At 37.0% G+C, this 23289-nt stretch overlaps 2 protein-coding genes and 1 long non-coding RNA gene across 3 annotated transcripts; 2 read left to right on the top strand and 1 right to left on the bottom strand.

The window, feature by feature from the left end:
• The first annotated feature begins 1042 nt into the window (after positions 1 to 1042).
• On the top strand, positions 1043 to 3406 carry LOC106324813. Its single transcript, XM_013762798.1, has 6 exons — positions 1043 to 1305; positions 1565 to 1676; positions 1896 to 2372; positions 2451 to 2871; positions 2949 to 3030; positions 3097 to 3406. Exons 1-6 carry the CDS (start codon positions 1276 to 1278, stop codon positions 3301 to 3303), a joined length of 1329 nt encoding a protein of 442 aa, XP_013618252.1. The 5' UTR covers positions 1043 to 1275; the 3' UTR covers positions 3304 to 3406.
• A 529-nt stretch (positions 3407 to 3935) lies between these two features.
• On the top strand, positions 3936 to 6704 carry LOC106327320 (zinc finger CCCH domain-containing protein 17). The gene is made up of 3 exons (XM_013765447.1): positions 3936 to 4239; positions 4616 to 4726; positions 4802 to 6704. The coding sequence occupies exons 1-3, from the start codon at positions 4111 to 4113 to the stop codon at positions 6431 to 6433; spliced, it is 1872 nt and encodes a 623-aa protein (XP_013620901.1). The 5' UTR covers positions 3936 to 4110; the 3' UTR covers positions 6434 to 6704.
• A 14988-nt stretch (positions 6705 to 21692) lies between these two features.
• Positions 21693 to 22726, bottom strand: LOC106326289. The gene is made up of 3 exons (XR_001267192.1): positions 22308 to 22726; positions 22143 to 22222; positions 21693 to 22039 (listed from the first exon to the last, which is right to left on the bottom strand). It is a non-coding gene; the product is annotated as an uncharacterized LOC106326289 (long non-coding RNA).
• Between the last annotated feature and the right edge of the window lie 563 nt (positions 22727 to 23289).

Here is a 23289-nt window from a genome sequence, read left to right as displayed (position 1 = left end):
TCTTTATCAATCAATCCATGTTCGATTATGGGTTCTTAGGTTTTGAATTACCTTTTAACCTTAGATGATTGTTGAATAGGACCACCAAAGGAGTTGAGCTGCGAGCTGGACACGAACGGGACGCGAGCTGGACACGAACGGCACGCGAGCTGGAATGGATCGAGTCGCTTCTATCGGGTCGCAGACGTCCTTTGTTGCTTGATCGGGAACACCTTGATCGTCGGACGCGAGCTGTCTGATGCTGTCGCGAATGAGGAAGATGTCGCGTGCTGGAGCTGCTCTCGGGTCGCAAACGTCTGAGCTAGGATCAGAAAAGCCTTGGGCTGAAGCTGATCGGGGACGCGAGCTGGAACAGATGCGGGAACAAGAGACGCGATTGGGGTTTAGGGTTCGTCGGATCGCCGGCTAGGATTAGAGTTTTAGGGTTTTTCGATTTGGGTATTAGCTTAGGGATTAGAGTTTCGTGCTGATAACATGTTATAAAAGTAATAGAAAAGTCTATCTTTATTCATAACATAGAGGTTCCTTATATAGGGGATTACACCGTCATAGATAAATGAAAAAATTACAAATCATAATCTCTTGGTTATGAGCCATCCACAATCTGGTTCATAAGATAACTTACGATCTTAGGTTAATAATGATTTTCTCTAAATTACTTTGTTCTATATTGAGTTAGTCTCAAACTATTAGTAATAACAATATTTGCGTTTATTGTTAAATAACTTTACAACTCAAATGCCACTAAAGTATTATTTTGCCGTTCGTGTATTGGCTTAAATTATTTTCAATAAACAATTATTATAATGATAATTAATTTTCGAATTTCATTTGGAAAAATCACATACGAAAAATAAACATATGCCATATAACAGAAGTTTTATTTCAAAAACTTAATTTGAATGTGACGTAGGATTTATGAACTATAGAGATCAAGATCTATTAATGATGCCAATAATACCGAGTTTATTTATTTTTGGGAGAGAGTAGAGTTTGCTCAACTAAAGGCTCTCTATAATAACTGTGAATGTCCCTTCTTTCGATGTCAGCTTAAAAAACAAGAAAAAACAGAGAGAGAGAAAGTTAGAGAAGAAGAAGAACCAATATACAGTGTATGAGTCTCTGTACCTTCACAAGCTTCCAAGCTCCATCACTGCACTCTTCCAAATCTTTTAGAATATTATTTTCTTTTCCCTCACTTCTTACCCAATCATTATCACCAAGGACTCTCTTGTGACTGAGAGGTCTCTCTCTCAAGATTTGAGTACCCTTTCGATGGATTACGAGCGAATCGGAAAGACCCAGGTGAGCTTTAAATGCTTCAGCATCACGCTTTACTCGATTCTTGAAACAGGGTTTTGCGTGAGATTAGGGAAAACAGAAAGCAAGATTTGGCGTTTTCTTCTACTTGCCAGCTACTCTTTTTGATTTCGTTTCCGTTATGTCGTTTTCGTATTGATTTGGGACTTGGAGAAAACGTCCTTTTCAACACACTTCATTCATCTTTCTTTACTTTACCAGTTCTTTATTAAACTCTTTCTTCTCCTATTGAGTTTTGTGATAGGTTACAAGCGGCAGCGGCGGCGGCTTTTCTCCGGGGAAGTTGAGAACTATGCTTCTCGGTGTTGATAGAAAGAATAAACAAGAACCTGGGTCAAATCAAATTCATGACCTTGGTAACACTTTTCCCCTTTTTTTTTGTGTGTTAATCTAGGGTTTATGGTGGAGCCCCTTAATCATTTTCTTAATACTCTTTTTAAAACGTCTTTGTCCCCATTTGCTTAATGGAAAATCTTTAAATATTTATTTATTTCAAGAACTTGAAAATGGTATCTCCTTGTTGTGACCTTTACACTTAAAACTGATCAGTTCTTCTGTTCTTCTAAACAATGCAGCTGCTGGTGGATCAGATGATTGCAAAGACGTTAATGTTGTGACTGAGATTACTGATTCTTCTACTTCTGCTACGGTACTTGGAGATCTTCATGATTACGACAATGTGAATGAGATCAAGAGCCTTTCTACCGCATCCCTCTTTGAGTTTCAGAAGACAGAAAAGGAGAAGACCACTCCAAGAATGTCCGTTAGATCATTCTCTAAACCGGCTCCGTCTAAATGGGACGATGCACAGAAATGGATCGCTAGTCCGACATCTAACCGACCCAAGACAGGACAGGTTCAGGCTCATGCCTCAAAGAAAGGACCAAGCTTCGGTCGGCAGTCTTCTATCAAGATCGTTGATGAAGAGCCTGATACAAAGCGAGTAGATGTAAGCCAAGTGAAGAAGGAGACAGGAGGGCACAAGTTCGTCAGCTGGGAAGTTGATTCATATCTCAAACCGGTTCTTATGGTTGAGAACTCAGCAACTGAAGGTGTTGGTCCTAACGAATCATCTTCTTTTGAGTTAGTTCAATTTTTTTTTATGTTTCTGTTTTATCTTTGCTTTGCAGTGAATCTCAGTCGACATGACTCGTCAATGGCAACTGCCTTTGCTCAACCGCCTTCGACAGCGAGATCTGTCTCGATGAGAGACATGGGGACCGAGATGACTCCAATAGCGAGCCAAGAGCCTTCTAGAAACGGGACACCGATAAGGGCGACGACGCCGATACGAAGCCCCGTAACTTCTGCACCTTCTAGTCCGGGGAGACGAGCGTTGAGTAACGAGGAGTTGTCGGAGAAAGAGATTCAGATGAAAACTAGGAGGGAGATAATGGTGTTGGGAACACAGCTTGGGAAGTTAAACATCGCTGCTTGGGCTAGTAAAGAGGATGAAGAGAAAGATGCTTCCACGTCACAAACTTCTAAGAGTGTTTCTGAAGCTCGTGCGTCCGCGTGGGAGGAGGCTGAAAAGGCTAAGCACATGGCTAGGTAACTCGAACACTTGTATTGTTTGGTCATATTGCTCTTGGAAAGGTTTGACTTAGAATGACTAGTGTAATCTTCAGGTTCAGACGTGAAGAGATGAAGATACAAGCGTGGGAGAATCATCAAAAGGCGAAATCTGAAGCAGAGATGAGGAAAACAGAGGTAAGTAGCTTGAAAAACATCCCTCTGGTTATAAGTCTGTGCAAGTGATGGCTCTTGGTATTGCAGGTGGAAGTTGAGAGGATAAAGGGACGAGCGCAAGACCGTTTGATGAACAAAATAGCTGAGATTGAGAGGAAAGCAGAGGAGAAACGAGCAGCGGCTGAAGCAAAGAAGAATCGTGAAGCAGCTAAAACAGAGAAACAAGCTGAAGAAATTCGAAGAACAGGCAAAGTACCTTCATTGTTATTCTCTTGTTCTAGCTTTTGTTCTTAGTAACCATAAAGAATCCAACAAGAACCATTGATGTCTTTCTCTCAGTTTGTATAATTCAATCTTTGTAAAACTACCTTTTTTTTATTGTCATCTATTCATCTTAGTTGCTTCTTTACCTACGGTCAAAATTTACTCAAATTATTCGGCTCAGTTTCTATTTGGTTCGGCAAAATTTGATTTTGTTTGGTTTGGTTTGGTTTGGTTTGGTTTGGTTGTAAGAAAAATAATTTTCAAAATGTTAGTTTTTTTTAAATATAAAAGTATATTTCACTTGAAAAACAAACTTATCTGGTGTAAAAGATATATTTAATTTGAAATATAAACTTATTTAAATGGGTTTGATTGGTGTGGCGTGGTCTGGTTAGATATAAAAACGATCATCGGTTAATCCAAAAGATATCTACCAATCGGTTTATAACTTTGTTTTGTTCAAACTCGGTTCTGATTAGGTCGGTCTAAACATCTTATAACCGTCTACGCAACATTCCAAACACGCTGTCTCCACTAGAAGTAAAGGAAACATAATTCAGCTAACGTACCTCCAATAATACATCACCACGTGTCTAAACTTGATTGATAAAACAATACGAGCCGAACTTTCATCTATTAATATCTCATCGCAAAAGAAAAAAAAAAAAAAACTTTTAGGCTTAGCTTTTAAAACACAGTCGCAGTTTCTCTCTGTGGCGGCTCCGTTTCTTCTCCCACGGGACTCTCTGATCTGCCGATTAGGGTTTTGATCTCTAGGGTTTCGATCTGAAACCTCCGGATCTACGCGAGAAAGGGATTTTTCACGAATTTAGAATAATGTCTGCGACGGCGACCCAACCTCAACAACACGAGCAGAAGAAGAAGCAATCGGAGCCTGGGGAAGACGCGTTGAAGAAGAACACCGATTGCGTTTACTTTCTCGCATCTCCTTCAACCTGCAAGAAGGTATTGATTATTTGATTATGTTTCGTCTTAGATCTCATCCCTTCAATTAGGGTTTTAGATTTTGAGATCTCGAGTTTCTTTCGTTCGATTTCGCGTTTTTGTTTCGATTGAAAGTTGTGTATCTTCCACCTGATTGATTCGTTGCTAATTTTAGATCTGGACTGCTTGATTGAAAGTATGCATGTTTCTTCTTGCTGCGTTCCGTACGATCTGATGATCCTCTTGGTTTAGTGTTGTGTTCATACTTTCGGACTCTAATGATTGAAAAATTACTAAATATACTTTTATTAGATAGGTCTGTGAAAGAGAATCTGATCTTACTAGATAGATCTTATTAGTCACAGGACTCTAACGGTTTCTTTATTCTTTTAAACAGGGAGCTGAGTGTGAGTATCGCCACAGTGAGTATGCGCGTGTCAACCCAAGGGATTGCTATTATTGGATGAGTGGCAACTGCTTGAATCCCAAGTGTGGCTTTCGCCATCCTGTGAGTTTTGCTTTCTTCCTTGTACTTGAGCTTGAGCTTGTTTTATCACATGCTTATGTTTTTGTTTTCTTGCAGGCTTTGGGTAATCTTGGAGGTCTTCCTGCTGGTTCTGTACCGCCTTCACATGCTGCTGCTGCTGTGAAACAGCCGTTTCCGTGTGTTTTCTTCCAAAAGGGCATGTGTGCGAAAGGAGATATGTGTTCATTCATGCACACCCCGAATGCTGCTGGTTATAAGAAGCAGCATCCTGTAGAAGCTAATCCTGCTGCTGCTGCTGCTGCTGCTGATCCTCAGTTTTCTACTCGGGAGAAGAAACTGACTCATGCTAGTCTCCCAAAGGCTGTTGACATGTCGGTTGCACCCAGAGTCACACCTGCTATAAGGGATAGTAGAGGTGTAGAGGGATATACTTCGAAGCATGTGGGATATGAGCCTCTCGTGGGTGTTCCTCCTTTAACTGATGGAAGCCATCACAAATATGGATCTGATGATAGTAACAGTTTCCACAATGGTAAGGACGCAGATGACGTCTTGAGGGAGTCGTCTCCTGGGTTTGATGTTTTTGTCGATAACGAGGCTACGGATTCTGAGTATTATCATGTTGGCGATGGTTATGGAAGGAGAAGTCAGGAGGGGCGGAACTCTTTGAATGAGTATGACCCTGATTTTAGTGCAATTGCTGATCAGCGTTTTGATTCATATGAGCGGAGGGAAGACAGGCACGCGTGGGGCCACAGTCGTTCTTCTGAGAGAGGAGATCGTTCGGAAAGGAGGGCTTACGTCGAAAAGGAAGGATCAGAGAACATACTTGCATCAGACCTGAGATATCGCTTGGCTAAGAGGAAAGGTAATGACTATACTGCTCCCGAGTCTTCAATGGAAAGAGGAAATAGAGACTCTCGCAGGAATACACCGAGGGAAAGCTCCATTAGCAGCAGCCGTCTTCAGGGTAGAATTAAGCTTCGTGAGAGAAGCATTGACGACGAAGCTCACTTTGGTAGGAGGGTTGAGAGAGGAAGGGACAAAAGCGACTTATCTCAAAGCAGACTCCGAGATAGAATTAATGGTAGGTCAGAGGAAAACCACAGTGGTCATCAGGAAAGAGATCTCCGAGCTCCTTGGGTGAGAAGAAGAGAGATGGAAGAGGGCTTTTCAATTTCTAAAGGCAGCAAGAAAGAGGAAAGTAAGACAGAGACATCTCTTGGGAAGAGAAAAAGCTTGGAGGAGGATGACCATCCTCGTAAGCGATCAGGAGATTCATTTGCAGCTCCATTGCCTTTCAGTGAGATTCTCAAGAGAAAAAGAGCGGCTGCATCTGGTGGTAGCATCAAGAACAAGGACCAGACTCCTGAAGAAACTGTATCGAAAGAAGAAGCTGGAGATGAGACCAAACTCATAGCAGAAGAGAAAACTGAGGTTGTGACTGAACCCAATCCAACCCACGAAGCTGGACTAGAAGAAGGAACGATTATGGAGGAAGGAGAAGAAGTGAATGGAGAAGAGGAGCAAGTGTATGAAGAGGAGGAGCAAGCTTATGAAGGCGATGAGCTAAACGGAGAGTACTATTACGAAGAAGATGGACAATACGCCTATGAAGAAGGCGAAGAAGTTGTTTACGAGGCTGAGGAAGGAGAAGAAGCAACAGAAGGAGGTGAAGCGGAGGGTGAGGAAGACATTGAGAAGAAGACTGCTGGGATGTTGTCGTAGAAAAAGAAGCTTTTGAAGGAGGAAATGACGAAATGATTTCATTGATGGTGTGTGACAAAAAAGCTTCGCTCCTTCTGGCTTCTGCTAAATGCAAATCATGAGAGCAAATGATGCTAAGTCGCTTTTATCTTCTTTGGCTTGACAGTGAGTTTTAATTCGCAATGTTTTTCCGTTATGATTTCTTAAAGTGTAACTGTAGAAGAAAGAAAAGAAACAATAGTACAATTACAACCCACAAATTCTAAATTTTTGTTTCTTATTTTAAAAGCTATTCATAGTTTCATAGTAAATAGCTTTTCACTGAGTAATATGATAAGTAACTAAACGATAAAATATCTAAATTACTACGTAAGTATATATTTTGTAAAGATTCTCTTTACTACAGTTAGACATGTTTATTAAGCTGGTCCGGCCTGGCCAAAAATTTGCAGTCCGTAAATATTTAAACCCGAGCGATCTAAAATATATTAGATCTATATTCTAAAACCCAACCCAGTCCTAAAAGGTTTTTCCTTTTTATACTTCTGTGAAATAATAATTTATTATAATATTATGTTTGTACTTCCAAAATTATTTTCTATTAAAATTTTAAAGTGTTCTTCTCTAAAAACAATACTTCAAATTTAATTTTAAAATTATTTATAATTTACATTATGCTCCTTATATTTGTCATAATTAATATAAATCCATAAAATTTTTGTAGATAACTATCAGATATATAAAAAATATTATAGCAATATTAATTAATAAAATCTTACACTAAAATATAAAATTATAAATATAAATACATAATTAAATATTAAACTACAAAAAAATACCACATTATTACATAAAATTATTTTATTAATGCTCCATTCTCGGTTATACAAAATTTGTTTGAACAATATTTTAGAAGTTCTGGAGAAATTTTACTAGACTATTAGTGTTGTTGTAATATTTAAATTTGTGTAATAATTATGTCTTCATGTATATATCTTTTTAAAATTTGTTATTAAGTTTCTTTTGTAATATTCTTGTTGTCTAATTCTACTTTTAAAATATTATAAATTTTATTTTGATTTAAAATAAAATTTAATATGTAAAATTTTAATTTATAAAAATAAAATTTGAAATATTTAAAATATACAACAATTTTAAAGATTAAAAATATCAATGAGAAAATACTTAAAAATCATAAATGTGATGTATAATTAAATATAAGGACCAAGATGCACATAAAAAGATGAAACTTCAAATTTAGAGTTTTGAATAGTGAAACTTCAAATACGAAGTTTCACTTCTTAAAACTCTAAATTTGAAATTTGAAGTTCATTTTTGGAGAGCAAAAAACTCTATATTTAAAGTTATAGAATTTCTTTTGGAGATGCTTTAAAACATCTAAATTTTCATAAAAAAACTAGTTTCAATTTTTCTGTTTTCAAAAATAAAATCAATTAAAAATTTTTTGTTTAGCAAGATTGTTTTTCATAAGCTTTAAATCCTATTATAAGCAAACTAAATTTAATTATTGATTTAAATAATCAAATGTAAATTAAAATTTACTATAAAAGGAACCATAATTATACTAAACATAGATAAACGTTCTACACTTTATATTTTGGAGAAAAAGCATGTTTTACATGAAAAAGAATGCACATTTGTCAAATTTATAATGTGAATCTTGTAATGATCATATAGTAATGCACATTTTCATTTTCTACATGAGAAAAAGGAATCCACATCCAATGCTATCTAAACTAAAATATATATTAAGTGATACTAAAAAGTACTTCCAAAAAATTAAGTCAGACTCTCCCTGACCCATTTCCCGATGCAGAATCGCTGGGCTCTTCCTGACCGTGTTTCCGCCATGCAACTGTCGTCTTCAACCTCCGGAGATGCTCTCCTCCCACCCCCATTCCCGCGTGACCCACCTGACCCTTCCTCACCCCTTTCTCCCCATCTCTTTCCTCCCTTAGCTTCCACTCCCCCTGTGTCCCGCTCTGAAATTCGTAGATCCCATCTTACTCCCCCCATCTCTGATATTCCCATGACGCAGGCACTTGATTTACCTCCTGTAGCTGCTGCACATGGAAACCCTACTCAATTTGGATCTCTTCCTCAGATTGAGATCCAGACTACTGTTCCTACTACAGGAAACCCTAAAAGTCCCATTCCTCTGGTTACTCACAGCCTGTCTCCTCCTCAGGAACATGTTGCTTCTACTGATGCAAAGCCTAACTCAAACACTTCGTTACCAACATCCTATCCTACTCCTGAGGAACCTCAACCTACTGTCCAGAACCCAACTCTCCCCACCCCATCCCTGCTTCCCACCCCAACCCTTGCAGATAAGCTACGTGTAAAAGGGGATCGTTCTCTTACCATAATAGCGCCTGTTACTTTGTCCAACTCTGGTCGTCCTCGTGTGCTTATACCTGACTCTGTCTTTTAAAAGGGAGCGAAGATGTACAAGGACTTCATTGTATGCTACTTCAATGGTCGGCCGCTTCCCTTCAATCATATTCAGAATGTTCTTTGTCACATGTGGGGAAAATATAGAAGACTCGAGATCCACAACAATCACTTTCAGCGCTCTGTGCTTGTGCGAATACCAAGTGATTTTATCAGATAAAAGATATTAGATAAAAACATTTGGTACGTTGGTGATTCGATGTTTCATACCGCTCAATGGTCTTCTGCTCACTCTGCTGTTACTCCTCCTCTTAGCTCCATCAAGGTCTGGGCGCATCTCACGGGTGTCCCTTTAGATCTGCGACATACAGAAGGCCTTAGTTTGGTCGCATGTTTGGTTGGGGAGCCAAAGGAGACAGATGATTTCACTTTGAATCTAGTTAGTCTCACCTTATCCCATGTGAAGGTTGAAGTGGACCTCACCAAACCACTGCCAGATGTGGTCGAATTTGAAAGACAGAGTGGGGAAGTTGTTGAAGTAAAGGTTGACTACCCGTGGCTACCTCCAACCTGCTCTCACTGTCATGAACTAGGACATGTGCTTAGGAATTGCTTGCTTTACACTCCTTCAAAAGACCCTCCTCCTGCTGCTCCTAATGCACCTGCAAAGACAAATAAAAAAGTTCCAATCAGTGGAAAGAAAAATTCAACAACAAATGCTACTTCAAAAACTAAACAAAATGTGGTCAAGAAGACTGCTCCTCCTCCTACTACACCTGCTCATCCTGTTACTACCCCCACAAAACCCCTTTCTGTTTCTCTCCCTTCTAGCCCCTCTGCGTCTAAATCAGTCCCTTTTGTGCCTTCTTATTTTCCAAATATACCTATCCCCTCCACTGAAAGTCCTCCTGACAAGCCTACAAAGCCCTCTCTTAAACGTTCTCGTTCTTCTCCTATTCTATCCCCCCCCTTTACCTACAAAGATTTCTTACCAGAGTTCTCAACCCCCCCTTTTCTCAGAAATTGGCACTATATCTTATGTTGCTAATTCCTCTTTTGTTAAAACCCCACTAAAAAACCCTTTTTTACCTTTACTTTCTGTTGAAACTCTCCAGGCTCCTGGAGACCAAAATTTTTCTTCCTGATGAGTTACAAACTCTTTTTTTGGAACCTCCGTGGTCTACATGACTCGGCTAAACATCGGACCTTTTCGGATTGGCTCTCTAGCCACAAACCTATTTTTGGAGCTCTTTTAGAAACACATATCAAAGAACTACCCCTTCCCCGGTTAATGTCTACCTTATGCAGAGATTGGCACTATTTCTCTAACCATCTATCAGATGAGGATGGTCGTATTGTTCTAATCTGGAAGGACCCAGCAAAAGTCAGTGTTATATCCCAGTCTAAACAAATGATAACCTGTGAAGTCGAGCTACCTACCTGTCCATCTTTTATCTACTCTGCTATATACGCTTCTAACACTCATGAGGAGAGAACTGACCTATGGGTGGAGATTCTGAATGTGAAAAGTAGTCTTGTGTATGATTCAAAACCGTGGGTGGAGATTTTAATCAAATTCTACACTGCCATGAACACTCTGCTTTCAACCATCTCACTCATGCTTCCCAGATGTTCCAGTTTCGCGTTGTCTTAACTCAGCTTGGAGTGTTTGGTCTACGGTATTATGGGCCTGTTCATACGTGGACAAACAAACGAGATCTTACTCCAGTTGCAAAAAAGGTTGATAGATGTTTGATCAATAGTGAATTCCTTATCTCTTTCCCTAGTGCTACTGCTACTTTCCTCCCCCCAGCTCCCTTAGACCATACCCCTTGCCTTACTGACCTAGTCTTCTCCCTTTCCCGAGCCGGTACCCAACCCTTTCGCTTCCAAAACTACCTAACCAAACATCCGAGCTTTCTGGAGGTTATTACTGATGCATGGTTGCTCGCCGGAAATGTCTCCACTGACCTAGCGTCTCTGTGTTGGAAGCTCAAAAATATTAAAAGGGGTCTCAAAAACTTAAGCAAAGAGAATTATTCCAATATTCAGCAGAGAGTTATTGATGCTCACCGTTTGTTACAACTTGTGCAGGTACATGCCCTAGAGGATCCTACAACCACTACTTTTGCTGTGGAACATGAGCTGAATGAGAAATGGCAATTCCTGAGACTTATTGAAGAATGTTACTTTCAACAAAAATCTCGAATAACTTGGCTTAGGGAGGGTGATCTCAATACTACTTACTTCCATCGAGTTTGTCAAGTCAGAGCCAGCCTAAATGCCATTCGTTCCTTTCTGCTGGCATCAGGCGCCACGATCACTGATCCTCTAGAGATGAGCTTCCATGCCATTTCTCACTTCAAAGCAGTCTTAGGACCTGACTTGCTTCCTCCCCTATGGAGCTCTCCTTCGGAATGGTTTCATAGTTTGACTCCTTTCAGATGTAGTCTTCAACATCAAGCCTCCATATTTCTGATACCTGCAGTGGAAGAAATTACAAAGCTCATGTTCTCACTCAACCCCAATAAAGCGCCTGAGCCTGATGGACTCACCTCTGGTTTTTTCAAAGCGTCATGGTCTGTGTTGGGCTTGGAATGTATCACTTCAATACAACAGTTCTTCAATTCTGGTTTCCTGCCAAAAACAACAAACTCAACAATCTTATCCTTGGTCCCAAAATTCACTGGAGCAACAAAAATCTCGGACTATCGACCGATTTCGTGCCTGAATACAATCTATAAAGTCATTTCTTGGCTTCTGGTTCGTCGTCTAAAGCCTATACTCCAACAACTAATCATGCCTAATCAAACAGCTTTTGTTGAGGGGAGATTACTGGTAGAAAACACAGTGCTGGCTAGTGAGTTGGTTAATGGCTATCACAAGAACAGGGGATCTAAGAAGATTACTATAAAGGTCGACATTGCAAAGGCGTTTGATACGCTATCTTGGGATTTCCTCCTCTCAGCTCTGGTTAGCCTAGACCTGCCTGCTCCCTTCACTCGACTGCTGAGGACCTGCATTTGCACGACATCATTTATGGTAGGATACAACAGAACGGTGAATGGTTTTTTCAAAGGGAAACGAGGTCTTAGGCAAGGAGATCCACTCTATCCTTACATGTTTGTAATTGCTATGAATTACTTGTCACTGATGCTAGATTGAGACGCGAGATCAGGGTACTTATCTTATCATCATCAATGTCAGAAGACGAAACTGACACATCTGTCGTTTGCGGATGACTTGTTTATTTTTATTGATGGGTCTATTGAATCGGTCCAGAGAGTACTTAAGATCCTGCATGAGTTTGAAAAAAGATCAGGTCTAGCGGTGAGCATGCAAAAATCAAGCTTCTTTGCGTCTGGACTTACTGAGGAAGAAGTCTCCACAATTCAAGCCTCGACAGGAATGCCTCGTGGTAGCCTACCAATGTGTTATCTAGGAGTACTCCTATGTACAAAGAAGCTGAACTTGGAAAATTGTGAACTTCTTCTTCAGCAGATCAAACAGCGTCTATCATCTTGGTCAGCAAAAGCTCTCTCTTTCGCTGGTAGACTGTTGCTGATAAAAACTGTAATATCTGGCGTCTCCACTTTCTGGTGCTCGAGCTTTATTCTGCCGAAATCCTGCATCAACAAAATAAATTCGTTGTGTGGTCAATTTTTGTGGAATGGGAACATTGAAGGACATCATACAGCTAGAGTGAGTTGGGAGACAGTAACTCTCACCAAGGATCAGGATGGTTTTGGAATTAAGGACCTTCACAAATGGAATCTGGCGTGCATCTTAAAGCTAGTTTGGATGATCTTCTTTCGTCCTAACTCGGTCTGGGTCTGCTGGTTTAAAGAGGTAATACTCAAAGGTGATGTCTCTAACTACTGGACAATAAGCACTAGTACTAGACATTCCTGGTTAGTGAACAAGATGATACAGGCTAGGGAGTTGATTTACCCATTGCTTAAAAGGCGAATAGGCAATGGTCAAAGTACTCGGTTTTGGTTCGATAACTGGACTCCTCTTGGGAAGCTATACACGGCTCTAGATGCAGGAACTTCCCGACTAGGCATACCGAAGATGGCAACTGTTGCGTCTCTCTTCACTGCAGGATTCTGGAATTTGCCGTTCGCTAGGACTGATGCTCAGCTTGCTCTGCAGATTCATTTAACAACGGTAACTCTTTCAGATCAGGAGGATCACTATGAATGGATGATAGAGGGAAAAACAAGGATGAGATATAAGACAGGCGAGATGTATGATTACCTGAAAGGTGTTCAACAAATGGTACCATGGGCTAAAGTAATCTGGATCTCCTATGGAATCCCGAGGCATAGCTTCCTCTCTTGGTTAGTCATGCTGGATCGTTGCCCTACAAGAGATCGACTCAATATATGGGGATTAAATGTGGATCCTCTCTGCTTACTATGTAATACTCATCCAGAGTCTAGGAATCACCTGTTTTTTGAGTGTGGATTTAGCGCCGATGCTTGGAGAAAGATAGCTCATCGTTGTCAGCTCCAACCTCTCACCGTGTGGGGAGATATTATCCTTCAACTTCAAAGACTACTGAGGGATCGAGAGCGACTAACTCTACTGGCGTTTCGGGCTACCGTTTACTGGATCTGGACTGAGCGTAACACAAGACTGCACCAACAACTCTTCAAAACTCCAGAGACTGTTTTCTCAACGATAGACAAGCAGATTAGGAACAGACTGCAGAGCTTTCGACATGCAAATCCAAGGGCATCTTCGGCGATGACTCAACTGTGGTTTCTCCACTCGTGAAAAGAAAAGGGAAGAAGACAGATCGCGATCGCCTCAACTCTGTTCTTTCTCGACACTCCATCGCTCAATCGTAACCATCCAACTCTCTTCTTCTCACCACTGGGCCTCTCTGTTTACTGGGTTTCTAGTTCTGATGATATGTGTTTTATGTATGACTGCGCTCAGCCCATAACAAACTTAAACCTATGGGTTTGTATTATTTTATTTTTTTTTGTTGTTTAATATGAAAGCCTTTTTTCAAAAAAAAAAAAAACTAAAATATACAGTTTTAGGTTTTTTTGGGTGGCTCTCTCCAAATATATGTGTCCAAAACACCTTATTAAGCTTATATAACTAAGCTCAATTACACAATAGTTTATAGGGCTGGACAGATTTAGATTCCTTGCTTGGTCCTAGTTAAAATATCTAACTACAGTAAAATCATAGACAACTTCAGAACTTCTTTTACTGTTACTATGTATATAATTTTTTTGAAAGAAACAACAGCAAGTCCCACATCAAATAAAATAAATATTATTTTGGCATAAATTTTTGCCAACTTATTTTATTTAATATAAACTGTTTGTTATTACAACGTGTTGCATGAAAACAAGACATGGATAAATAGAGTAAAATATGTGGAATTAGCACAAAATAGAGTAAACGAGTAATAATTTGATTTCAATATTTTTATATAAATCTCTAGACATGTGTTCAAAGTGCATTTGCTCATGGTCCAATTTTTTTTTTTGCAAATTTTTAGTTAAAAATTTAAATTTTTTACTACAAAATTAGGTCCTATTTATACAATTTATTTGTATTGCTTTATAAAAATAAAACTTTGCACAAAGTCCAATAAAAACACGAGCCGGACCTATCCCAAGACTAAAAACTTAGATATTTATTACTAGGTGTTTTGTCCGCATAATCGTTTTACTAATAATTATTAATATATGTATTATGATTTAAACATGATGATAACTTCTTCTATGATGATAAATTATTCTGTATATTTTTAATCATTTTAGTTTTCTTTGATTTTTATTTTGGTATACGTCTTCTTAACACAAAGCAAAGCCATAAAACTATGAGACCATGAGAGTATAAATATATATCAAATATTACACATAATAAAATAAATTAAGAATGCAAACTTTTTTTGACAACAAAGAATGTGAACTTTTGGTCTCTATTAATCTACTTTGTATTTTTAAACCAGAAAAATACATTAAATTACCAAAAACATTGAAACACACAAAAGTCAAGTAAACTTCAGAAGAAAACTTTTTTTAAAAATGAATTGAGATAATGATAATATTGCATTGATTTACTTGATAAATATATACATTAACTTATCTTAATATTTCATAAGTTTACATTTCATAAAACAAAAAAATAGATTATGATAGTTTTATTATTGTAGTTATTATACAATGATAAATCTAATTATCTTATAATATCTACTTTCGCCTTTTTAGAAAATAAACCATTAAACACATGTTCATAACATGATTACATAGTGAACTCTCCAAACTTAATAGCAAAACATAAGTTTTCTTATATATTTGACAGTAATAAAACATACACGTGAAATAATTACCATTAAACAATTTAGAATAACTAATTCATAATTCCAAACTATACGTAACAAAACCATTTGCTTCCTAGTCTTTCAAACTCAACGAAAGTAAGAAAAACATAAAACTCCAACTAAAAATAAAAATAAAACAAATATCGAAAGTATATAAATATAGATGTCAAGAACCCAAAAAAGATCTAGAGCTAAAGAGAAAATTGAGCTTTGATGTTGTTCATATAGCCGTTAATGCAAACAACTCCAACCAATATTATTTTTTGACCTGCACAAAATGATTGAACCACTGAAAACAGAATGTTCACATCAACATGAAAGTGACGAAGAGAACACAAGCAATTGAAACAACCAGAAAACACTATACCTAGAGGATGAAACAAAAACTATAACCGATACAATTTGGAATGAATGAGAAAAATGAAACTATAGAGTTTAAAACCTCTTACGTCACATGAAAATAAGAATTGGTCTTCACTTGTGAAAGTTAAAATATTTATAATTCTAGTTTCAATTAAAAAGTTCGAGTAGTTATATTATTGAAATTAATAAATTAACATTTTAAGCTAAAAACTAATAAGAATATGACAAATAAACAAAATTAACTAAAATCATAGAAAATGTGATAAATCAGCAAATTCATAGATATTATTTAAATTAAAAAATTAAATAGAAATTTCGAAATATTTATATTATTTAAATTAAAAAATTAAATATTTAAGTTAAAAATAAATAAGAATATGAAAAATAAACAAAATTAGCTAAAATCATGGAAAATGTGACAAATCAGCAAAATCGCTTCATATAAATAGAATTTCAAAATAGTTATATTAATTAAATTAATTTATTTAAATATTTAAGTTAAAAACTAATAAGAATATTCTAAATAAGCAAACATTAGCTAAAATTATGGAGAGTGAGATAAATCAGCAAAATCACTTCATAAATAATAGTATAGACTTCAATGTCTTTCTGCTTCTATACATTTACTACCATGTGTTTTTTTTTTGGAAATGGCATTCAAAATTAAAAACATACTTCTTCCGTTTCACAAAGAGTGTCACTTAGACATTTTTCACACATATTAAGAAATTCATTAAAATGCATTTAAATTTTCATTAATGTCATCTATTTAACCAATATCATTTTAGATAAATACATTTATTTATAAGATCAATGCATTTTACAATTAATATTGAGTTAAAAGTAAGTATAAATTGCATTGAAATTATAGAATGACAATTTTTATGTCACAAAAATGATAAAATGACACTTAATATGAAACAAAAGGAGTAAAACATACAAAGTATTGTTTCACAACCATAAAGTTTGAGAAATTATGATGAGACAAGCCTCATATTCAGCCAAGCAATAGCTTAGAACAAGAGAAACTTATGGTACATATGTTTATTAAATCATAGAAGGAAAGGAAAGATACTAGGGAGTTGGACGATATCCACGGCCTCGACGACCCCGTTTACCCTTTCCTCGTACCGTGGTCCAATCCATATCTTGATATTTTTGAAGTGATTTTATTGACCTTCTACCTCTTGACATGCTGAGGTTTGTCGTAGCGTCACTCATAAACCCATCTCCATCATCATGCTCTTGAGCATTTTGATTGTAAGAGGGGCTACCATGTGTAGGTGAATGCGTAAAAGGCCAATGAATCGTCCCATGAAACCAAATTGGTTTCAGAAACAATAATAGAAGATGAAATTCTTTCCATAATAGTACTTTAAGCTGGAGCAGGTAGAGAACCTGCTAATGGTGATGAAGTCGATTGAGAGTTGGAATCATTGGCTATTGTTACCGTAGAGTAAGTGGGGAAGTCTGTTGGCGTTGAAAGATCATTTGGCACAACACTGTCTTGTGTTTGCATCTCTTTAAACTCTGTTTCATTATTGGATTCCAAAATTTGGATAGTATATTCACCAATTTCCTTTTCAGCTGAGACCAAATTCACTTCAGAACTTTCAACTTGTACCACCATATGGTCTGATGCTTGTTTCCTTTCCATTTCAACCTCAGGTACTGCGTTATCCTCCTGCGTTGAACCTTTTTCAACACTCTTTTGGGTAGCTGGTAGGAGGCATATTTTTTCTTTGTGTCCTAAATGTTCACATCTTCCACATACACTCGGAATCTATGTGTACTCAACATCCACCGAAAATATATTATCTTATTTGTCATCTAAGGAAATTTTCTTTGAAAGGGCTTGTCAAGTTCAACTTCAACTAACAAATTTGCTTCTCCCAAACTAGCCGGATCAAGACGAGGTTTATGTGTTTTCATAGGCTCAACAAGTCCAGAACATTTTTATGGTTTACTCAAACCGGGATAGTAGATACTTCAGGAACTTTGAGAAAGTTCACTGGATTCCAAGGTGAAACAAATATCAAGTAGTCATCAACATGCCATACACCTCTTTGAACTACCCATTGTCGAGTTAAATCATGGGGAATGTGAAACATATACGACGACTCACTTATCTTACGGCATCCTATCTGCAAGTTCTTCCCCACAACCTATTCACTACAGCATGTATTAAGCCACCAGGAGGAAGAGACCATCGATGGAACTGGCCAGTGACATACTCTTTCTTTTTCTTTGGTCCGAAACTTAGTACTTGTGAAGGGATGGTTACCTGAGGAGTTCCATCAAGCCGGAAAGTAGGATTGGCTGCTTGATAAAGGTTTCTAGTAGAAAGATTCATTCTGGCAGCCCATTGAAACCTTAAAGTTCCATCATCCTTCAGCTCCGAAACCAGAATCTTCTGAACCGGTATGTACAAAAATTCTCTGACAGCAGCTTGATGATCTCTTTTCTTCTGATTTTTCCCAAGCTCATCCGTTAGAGTTGGCCAGAAATAATCGAGAAGATTGTTAAGATATTGTGGGTCGAAATCCATTGGCGTTTCCGGTGTTGGAGGAGTAGCTGGTGGTGCGAAAGCGAGTGGTTTAGCCCATGTTCCGATTGATGGAGTGAAAGTAGCTGGAGTGGTGGAAGATAACTCTGAGGTGGGAATAGTAACCAGTGGACGACCACCCGACGGCATAGATGACATCGACTGAAGAACTTGGATGTTCGCAGAAGCTCTGCCTTCACATGTCATTTCTATAGAGGTTGTGATATCTTTACCGACATCAAACAGGAGGGGGTAACCTGTGAAAAACCACTTGAATGAAGAGATGACTGAAGAGTATGGCTGCTCGCAGGATATCCATGTTCATAGGTTTCCAGGGCAGTTGAGTGACCTTCAACATTATCGGCTGCGCTGTTAACGTCGGATACAGATTTCCCCAATTTTCTGTCGATTATGGTTTCTTCTGAATCAATGGGATTCAACACCAAATCGGAGCCAAGCACTTGAGATTTTGGTAGAGATGAAGTTGATAAGTCCTGATCTCCAGGCATCGGAGCTAGAATGGCTGGAGTCTCCTCCGATTTAAGGGTTTACGTCACGGAGAAAGTTCTCTTTTTCGTCGGGAGAGATATTCGTCTGGACCTTGTAATTACAGTTTTGAATCTAGTTTATTAAATCATAAGAAGGAAAGAAAAGCTACTAGGGAGTTCAAAAATATCCGCGGCCTCGACGACCTCGTTTACTATCATATGTCTAAATAACTTTCATTGTAACAAACCCCCGGAGTCCAAAAAAAAAATGTATGTTGTGTTTGGTCTTGTGTTTGATCTTATGCTCGATCTTAATGTATGTTGTGGTTTTAGTTTAATGTGTTCATATTTTTAGTGTTAGAAAATATTTTCATTATTTTTTTTCGTCCATTGATTTTTTAAATCAAGAATTTTCGAGTTTAAGCACATAATTTTTTTTTTTTGCAGCTGCTGAGACTTGAATCTAATACTCGTACCTTTAAAACATAAATCTTTACTAGTATAGTTAACAATTCCAAATCTGTCTTAGTCTTGAGAGAATTTCAATTTTCATCTCGAATTTTTTGAGTGTTTATTCTAAATTCAGATTTGATCCTAAATTTTCGTCCTCACATCTATAACTCCTTTGAAGATTTTACTAAATCCTCCATTTCCAGTGATTTAGGAATAGCCAAAGTTATCAGTTCCATGTTTTATCATGGGCAATGAGAATCTCCGACATAATCTTGATCAATAGGAAAAACATAAAATTTTTAATAAATATTTCTCCATTATTAAAAACTAGGGGTTGGCCCGCCCTACGGGCGGGTGAGTCTAACATAAAAATATTATATATTAAAATATATTTTAGTTTTCGAAACATTTGAAAAATCATTTAAACTGAAAATAACAGATATTTTTATTTTAAGATTATATTGTATATTAAATGTTGTTGGTTCGAGTTGAAATAAAGTTTTTTTTAGCTAACAAAAAACTGTTAAATAAAACTAAATTAAGGAAAATGTAATGATTTATACTTCTTCTTTTGATTTTTATTTAACTTTGATATAGTTAAAGAAAATCTAAAGTAAAAAATAACAGATACTTTTTAAGAGTTTTTTTAATTTTAATATTATTAAATTATTTAATATTATTAAATTAATTATTTTTTCACGATATTAATTAATCCATATCCAAGCTAAATCAATTAAAAATATAATTTAATGTGATAAAATTATAAAAAAATATATTTTAAAGTACTATATAAATAGTTTCAGTAATGTCATAGATAGTAATTAATATATTTTATTTAACAACAAATAATGTTTTATAATATATGTTTGTTTCAGTTTACATTAGATTTGCAATTTATATTCAATTTTATTTAATTTTTAGTATTTTATTAATTATTAATTATGTTTCGTAAATTATTTTAGCAATTTGTTGAACTTTGTTTTATAGCAGAAGGATGAACAACTCCTACTGCTCAATGTAACGCCAAATTACAAACATGTACACCCATCTCTAAAAGTAACACCAACTCTGTTCAGTGGCGGAGGTAGCTTATTGGGAGGGGGGTCATGTGACCCAGGTGAAGTTTTATCAAAAAAAACTTTGTTATGTGTTTTGTGAAAGATATCTAAAAATATACTACAAAATTAGCTTATTGACCCATGTAAATATGTTTTATTAGAAATTTGACCCCAGTCAAAGCAGCCGCTGGCTCCGCCACTGACTCTGTTCAGTATCTTTCCAGAACATATTGAACTCAAATTGAAGTAATATCCGCAGAGTTACCTAACATTGAGGTATTTGCATAAATTACTTGGTCGTGATCCACTTCCCTTTCTTGTCCAGGAAGACATCTCGTTAAAATGAACAAGGAAACAGAGGTCCAGACTTACATCTAAATTCACCTAATCCTAATTTTTTTTTGCTGTCTATACAACTATAACCTCTATATTCCTTCAGGGTCAATTTTTCAACACATCTAGAATCTTTTCCCAGTTTGAATATGAAGGATATGCATGAGTGAAAGATACAGAGTGGAAATCATAGGATACAATTACATGCAACACTTTTCTTTTAACCTGATGAATAAACCTTTAAGCCGCCTGAAAATATTTTACCAACAGTTGGAGTTCAAACGTTATGTAGAGGCTCTTGAACATGACCAGTCAATCTCTCCTTTCTTTCCTGTTTTCTTTATTCTACTAAGAGACTCAGTTATGCGATATTCTAACACAATGTCGCATATTAAATAGACAAGATATTACCTGAATTTACTTCAAGGCCATATAATTTTGCAATGGAAGTTGATATTGTCGGATGGTGCTTGTAAGACTCTTCTCCTAAATCATTCGAAACACATTAAAAATATTCTGTAAAGTCTCTATTGGGTGAGGAAAGACTGATGTGGAGGGCTCTCTTGAATTTTCTTCCTTGTAAGCTGCAGGAAAAAACTTATAACCTTATCCAATAAACCGAATTACAATCCAGTAGCCAAAAAGAAAGAAACAAAGTATATAGATCTTCAACCTCTATATGCATCTTCTTTTTCCTCTATGATATTCGGCCGAGAACTCTTGCATTGTCCATGGAGTTGAGAAAAGTTTTCTTTTATCTTAGTTGAACTTAAAAAGTGTTGGAATATTATTTTCTACACATCATCTAAACCGCACACCATAATGAGAATCTCAATATTACATAAACACATAGCACTTCTAACTTTTATATGAAAAAAAAATTATTGTATAAAATGATGTATTTGTATACTTGCAATTGTGCTATTAAATATAAAGGAGTGTATGTTTATTCAATACACATACTCCTATGAACAGAAAAAGAGGGTGTGGCTCTGTTACTTATCTGAATCACTTCCATATCTGGTAAATTGCAGAATTCTTCTAACCTTCAAATACCACAATAGATTCTCCAAAGAATATGACTTAGTATGCTAATTCATGTGCACTGATGACGATGCCCTTGAGGCGCCACGTTCTTCTGAAAGGTGCTATTCCAAAAATTTAGTTATATTCATAGATTTTTGGTTGGCAAGGACAGCAACAAATGAAATTTAACAGCTAACACAGACAGCAACAACTGATATTAACAGCTAAAATATTATTACGTGTTGTCCAAGAGTGTAGCTTCTCATCTAAGTTTGCAACAATATCAAACACACTAACACAGACAGTCTGAGCCTGTTATGATCTAAACTCGAACTCAAGATCAACGAAGTACTTTATCGATAACGTAATCGAATCTCCAGAAATGATTACAACTCGCTACCGATTATCTCTAGATAATCGGAGCTCAACAATCACCAGATCGTCGCCATTGAAGAGCCCAGCTCAATCAACCCAGTTTACAAATCAGAAAATGCATACAGAAACTTCTAACTCTCGACTCCCTTAAGCTGGTGCCAGCTCCTACTTCACTTCTTTCTTCTCAGGTCATCAGCTACTCATGATCATATCAGAGCCCTGCATAGGTGTATACGGTTTTCCATTTATCAGACTTAAATCACATTTACAAAAAAAAAGGGAACAACTCAAGACATAGTTTGGTTGTGATATGCTTGTATACCTGTCCAATTGTATTGTTACCATGACATTCTGAATGGACAGGTTTTCATCACACGCTGAATGTCTCTAAATCAAAGTCGACTGAAATAAAAAGAAACGCAGTCAATCAGCTAGGATATTTACAAAGATTTACGATACATCTAAAACAGAGATAACAGTATAACACCATATGAACTCCAATTAGCTCTCCTCCTTTTTAGGTTCCAGCGCTTACAAAAGCGCAGCAGGCGTGTCACGACAACTTGTTTGCAACCGACGGCCTTCAATTCGGAGAAGTGGATCTGGGAATTCACAATGATATAAAGCTCAAGCTTCGGTTGATCCCGACAGTAGAAAGAGTAACCAAAACGTAGCGTTCCATCTTGAGGATGAGCACCATATATATAGAGCAACTCCGATTATTTGAGAAGGTGGAGAAGCTGAGAAGCTGAACCGAAGAGGAGGTAGTGGGGGGAATGATTGATTAACATTCATTATTGCTAGGATTAACTCGAAGAACTAACTGCGGAGGAAGCATAGCCGTCGTGGGTTTCACACGTGTATTAAGCTCATCGCTCTCATCGGCTAATAGGTGGGAAAGGTGTCGGGTTCTGGTGAGCCTATTTGATCAGGTGGCAAAAGTAGTAGAGAATAAAACTCTATACATAGATAGATAGATATAAGAGAAGAAAATACTAATAAATATTTAAATGTTATAAAAATAATAGAAAAGTCTATCTTTATTTATAACACATAAGTTCTTTATATATGAGATTAAACCGTTATAGATAAATGGAAAGATTATAAATCATAATCTTTTGATTATGAGCCATCTACAATCTGGTTCATAACACTCCTCCTTGGATGTCATAACTATTTAGAGCTTGTAATGTGCTTTAATGTTGTCTCATTAAAACCTTACCAGAAAAATCCAATTGGGACAAAACCATGGTGAAGGAAAAAGAGTACAACACACATTACTCTCCCTGATTTGGACATTACTGAAGGTCCATTGGACCTCTCCAATTTTCTGCAATCCGTGGGTGATGAAGATCTTGGGCAGAATATGCTTCGTCCTCGAACATGATAGTTGGTTCTTCTTTACCATCGGTCATGCCACAATCTGATCGAACATATTGAGTTATCGCACGAAATCTTGGATGATGTTG

The sequence above is a fragment of the Brassica oleracea genome, chromosome C2 (genome assembly GCF_000695525.1).
Source record: "Brassica oleracea var. oleracea cultivar TO1000 chromosome C2, BOL, whole genome shotgun sequence".
Lineage (NCBI taxonomy): Eukaryota > Viridiplantae > Streptophyta > Magnoliopsida > Brassicales > Brassicaceae > Brassica > Brassica oleracea.
This window is presented reverse-complemented; position numbering and strand designations above follow the sequence as displayed.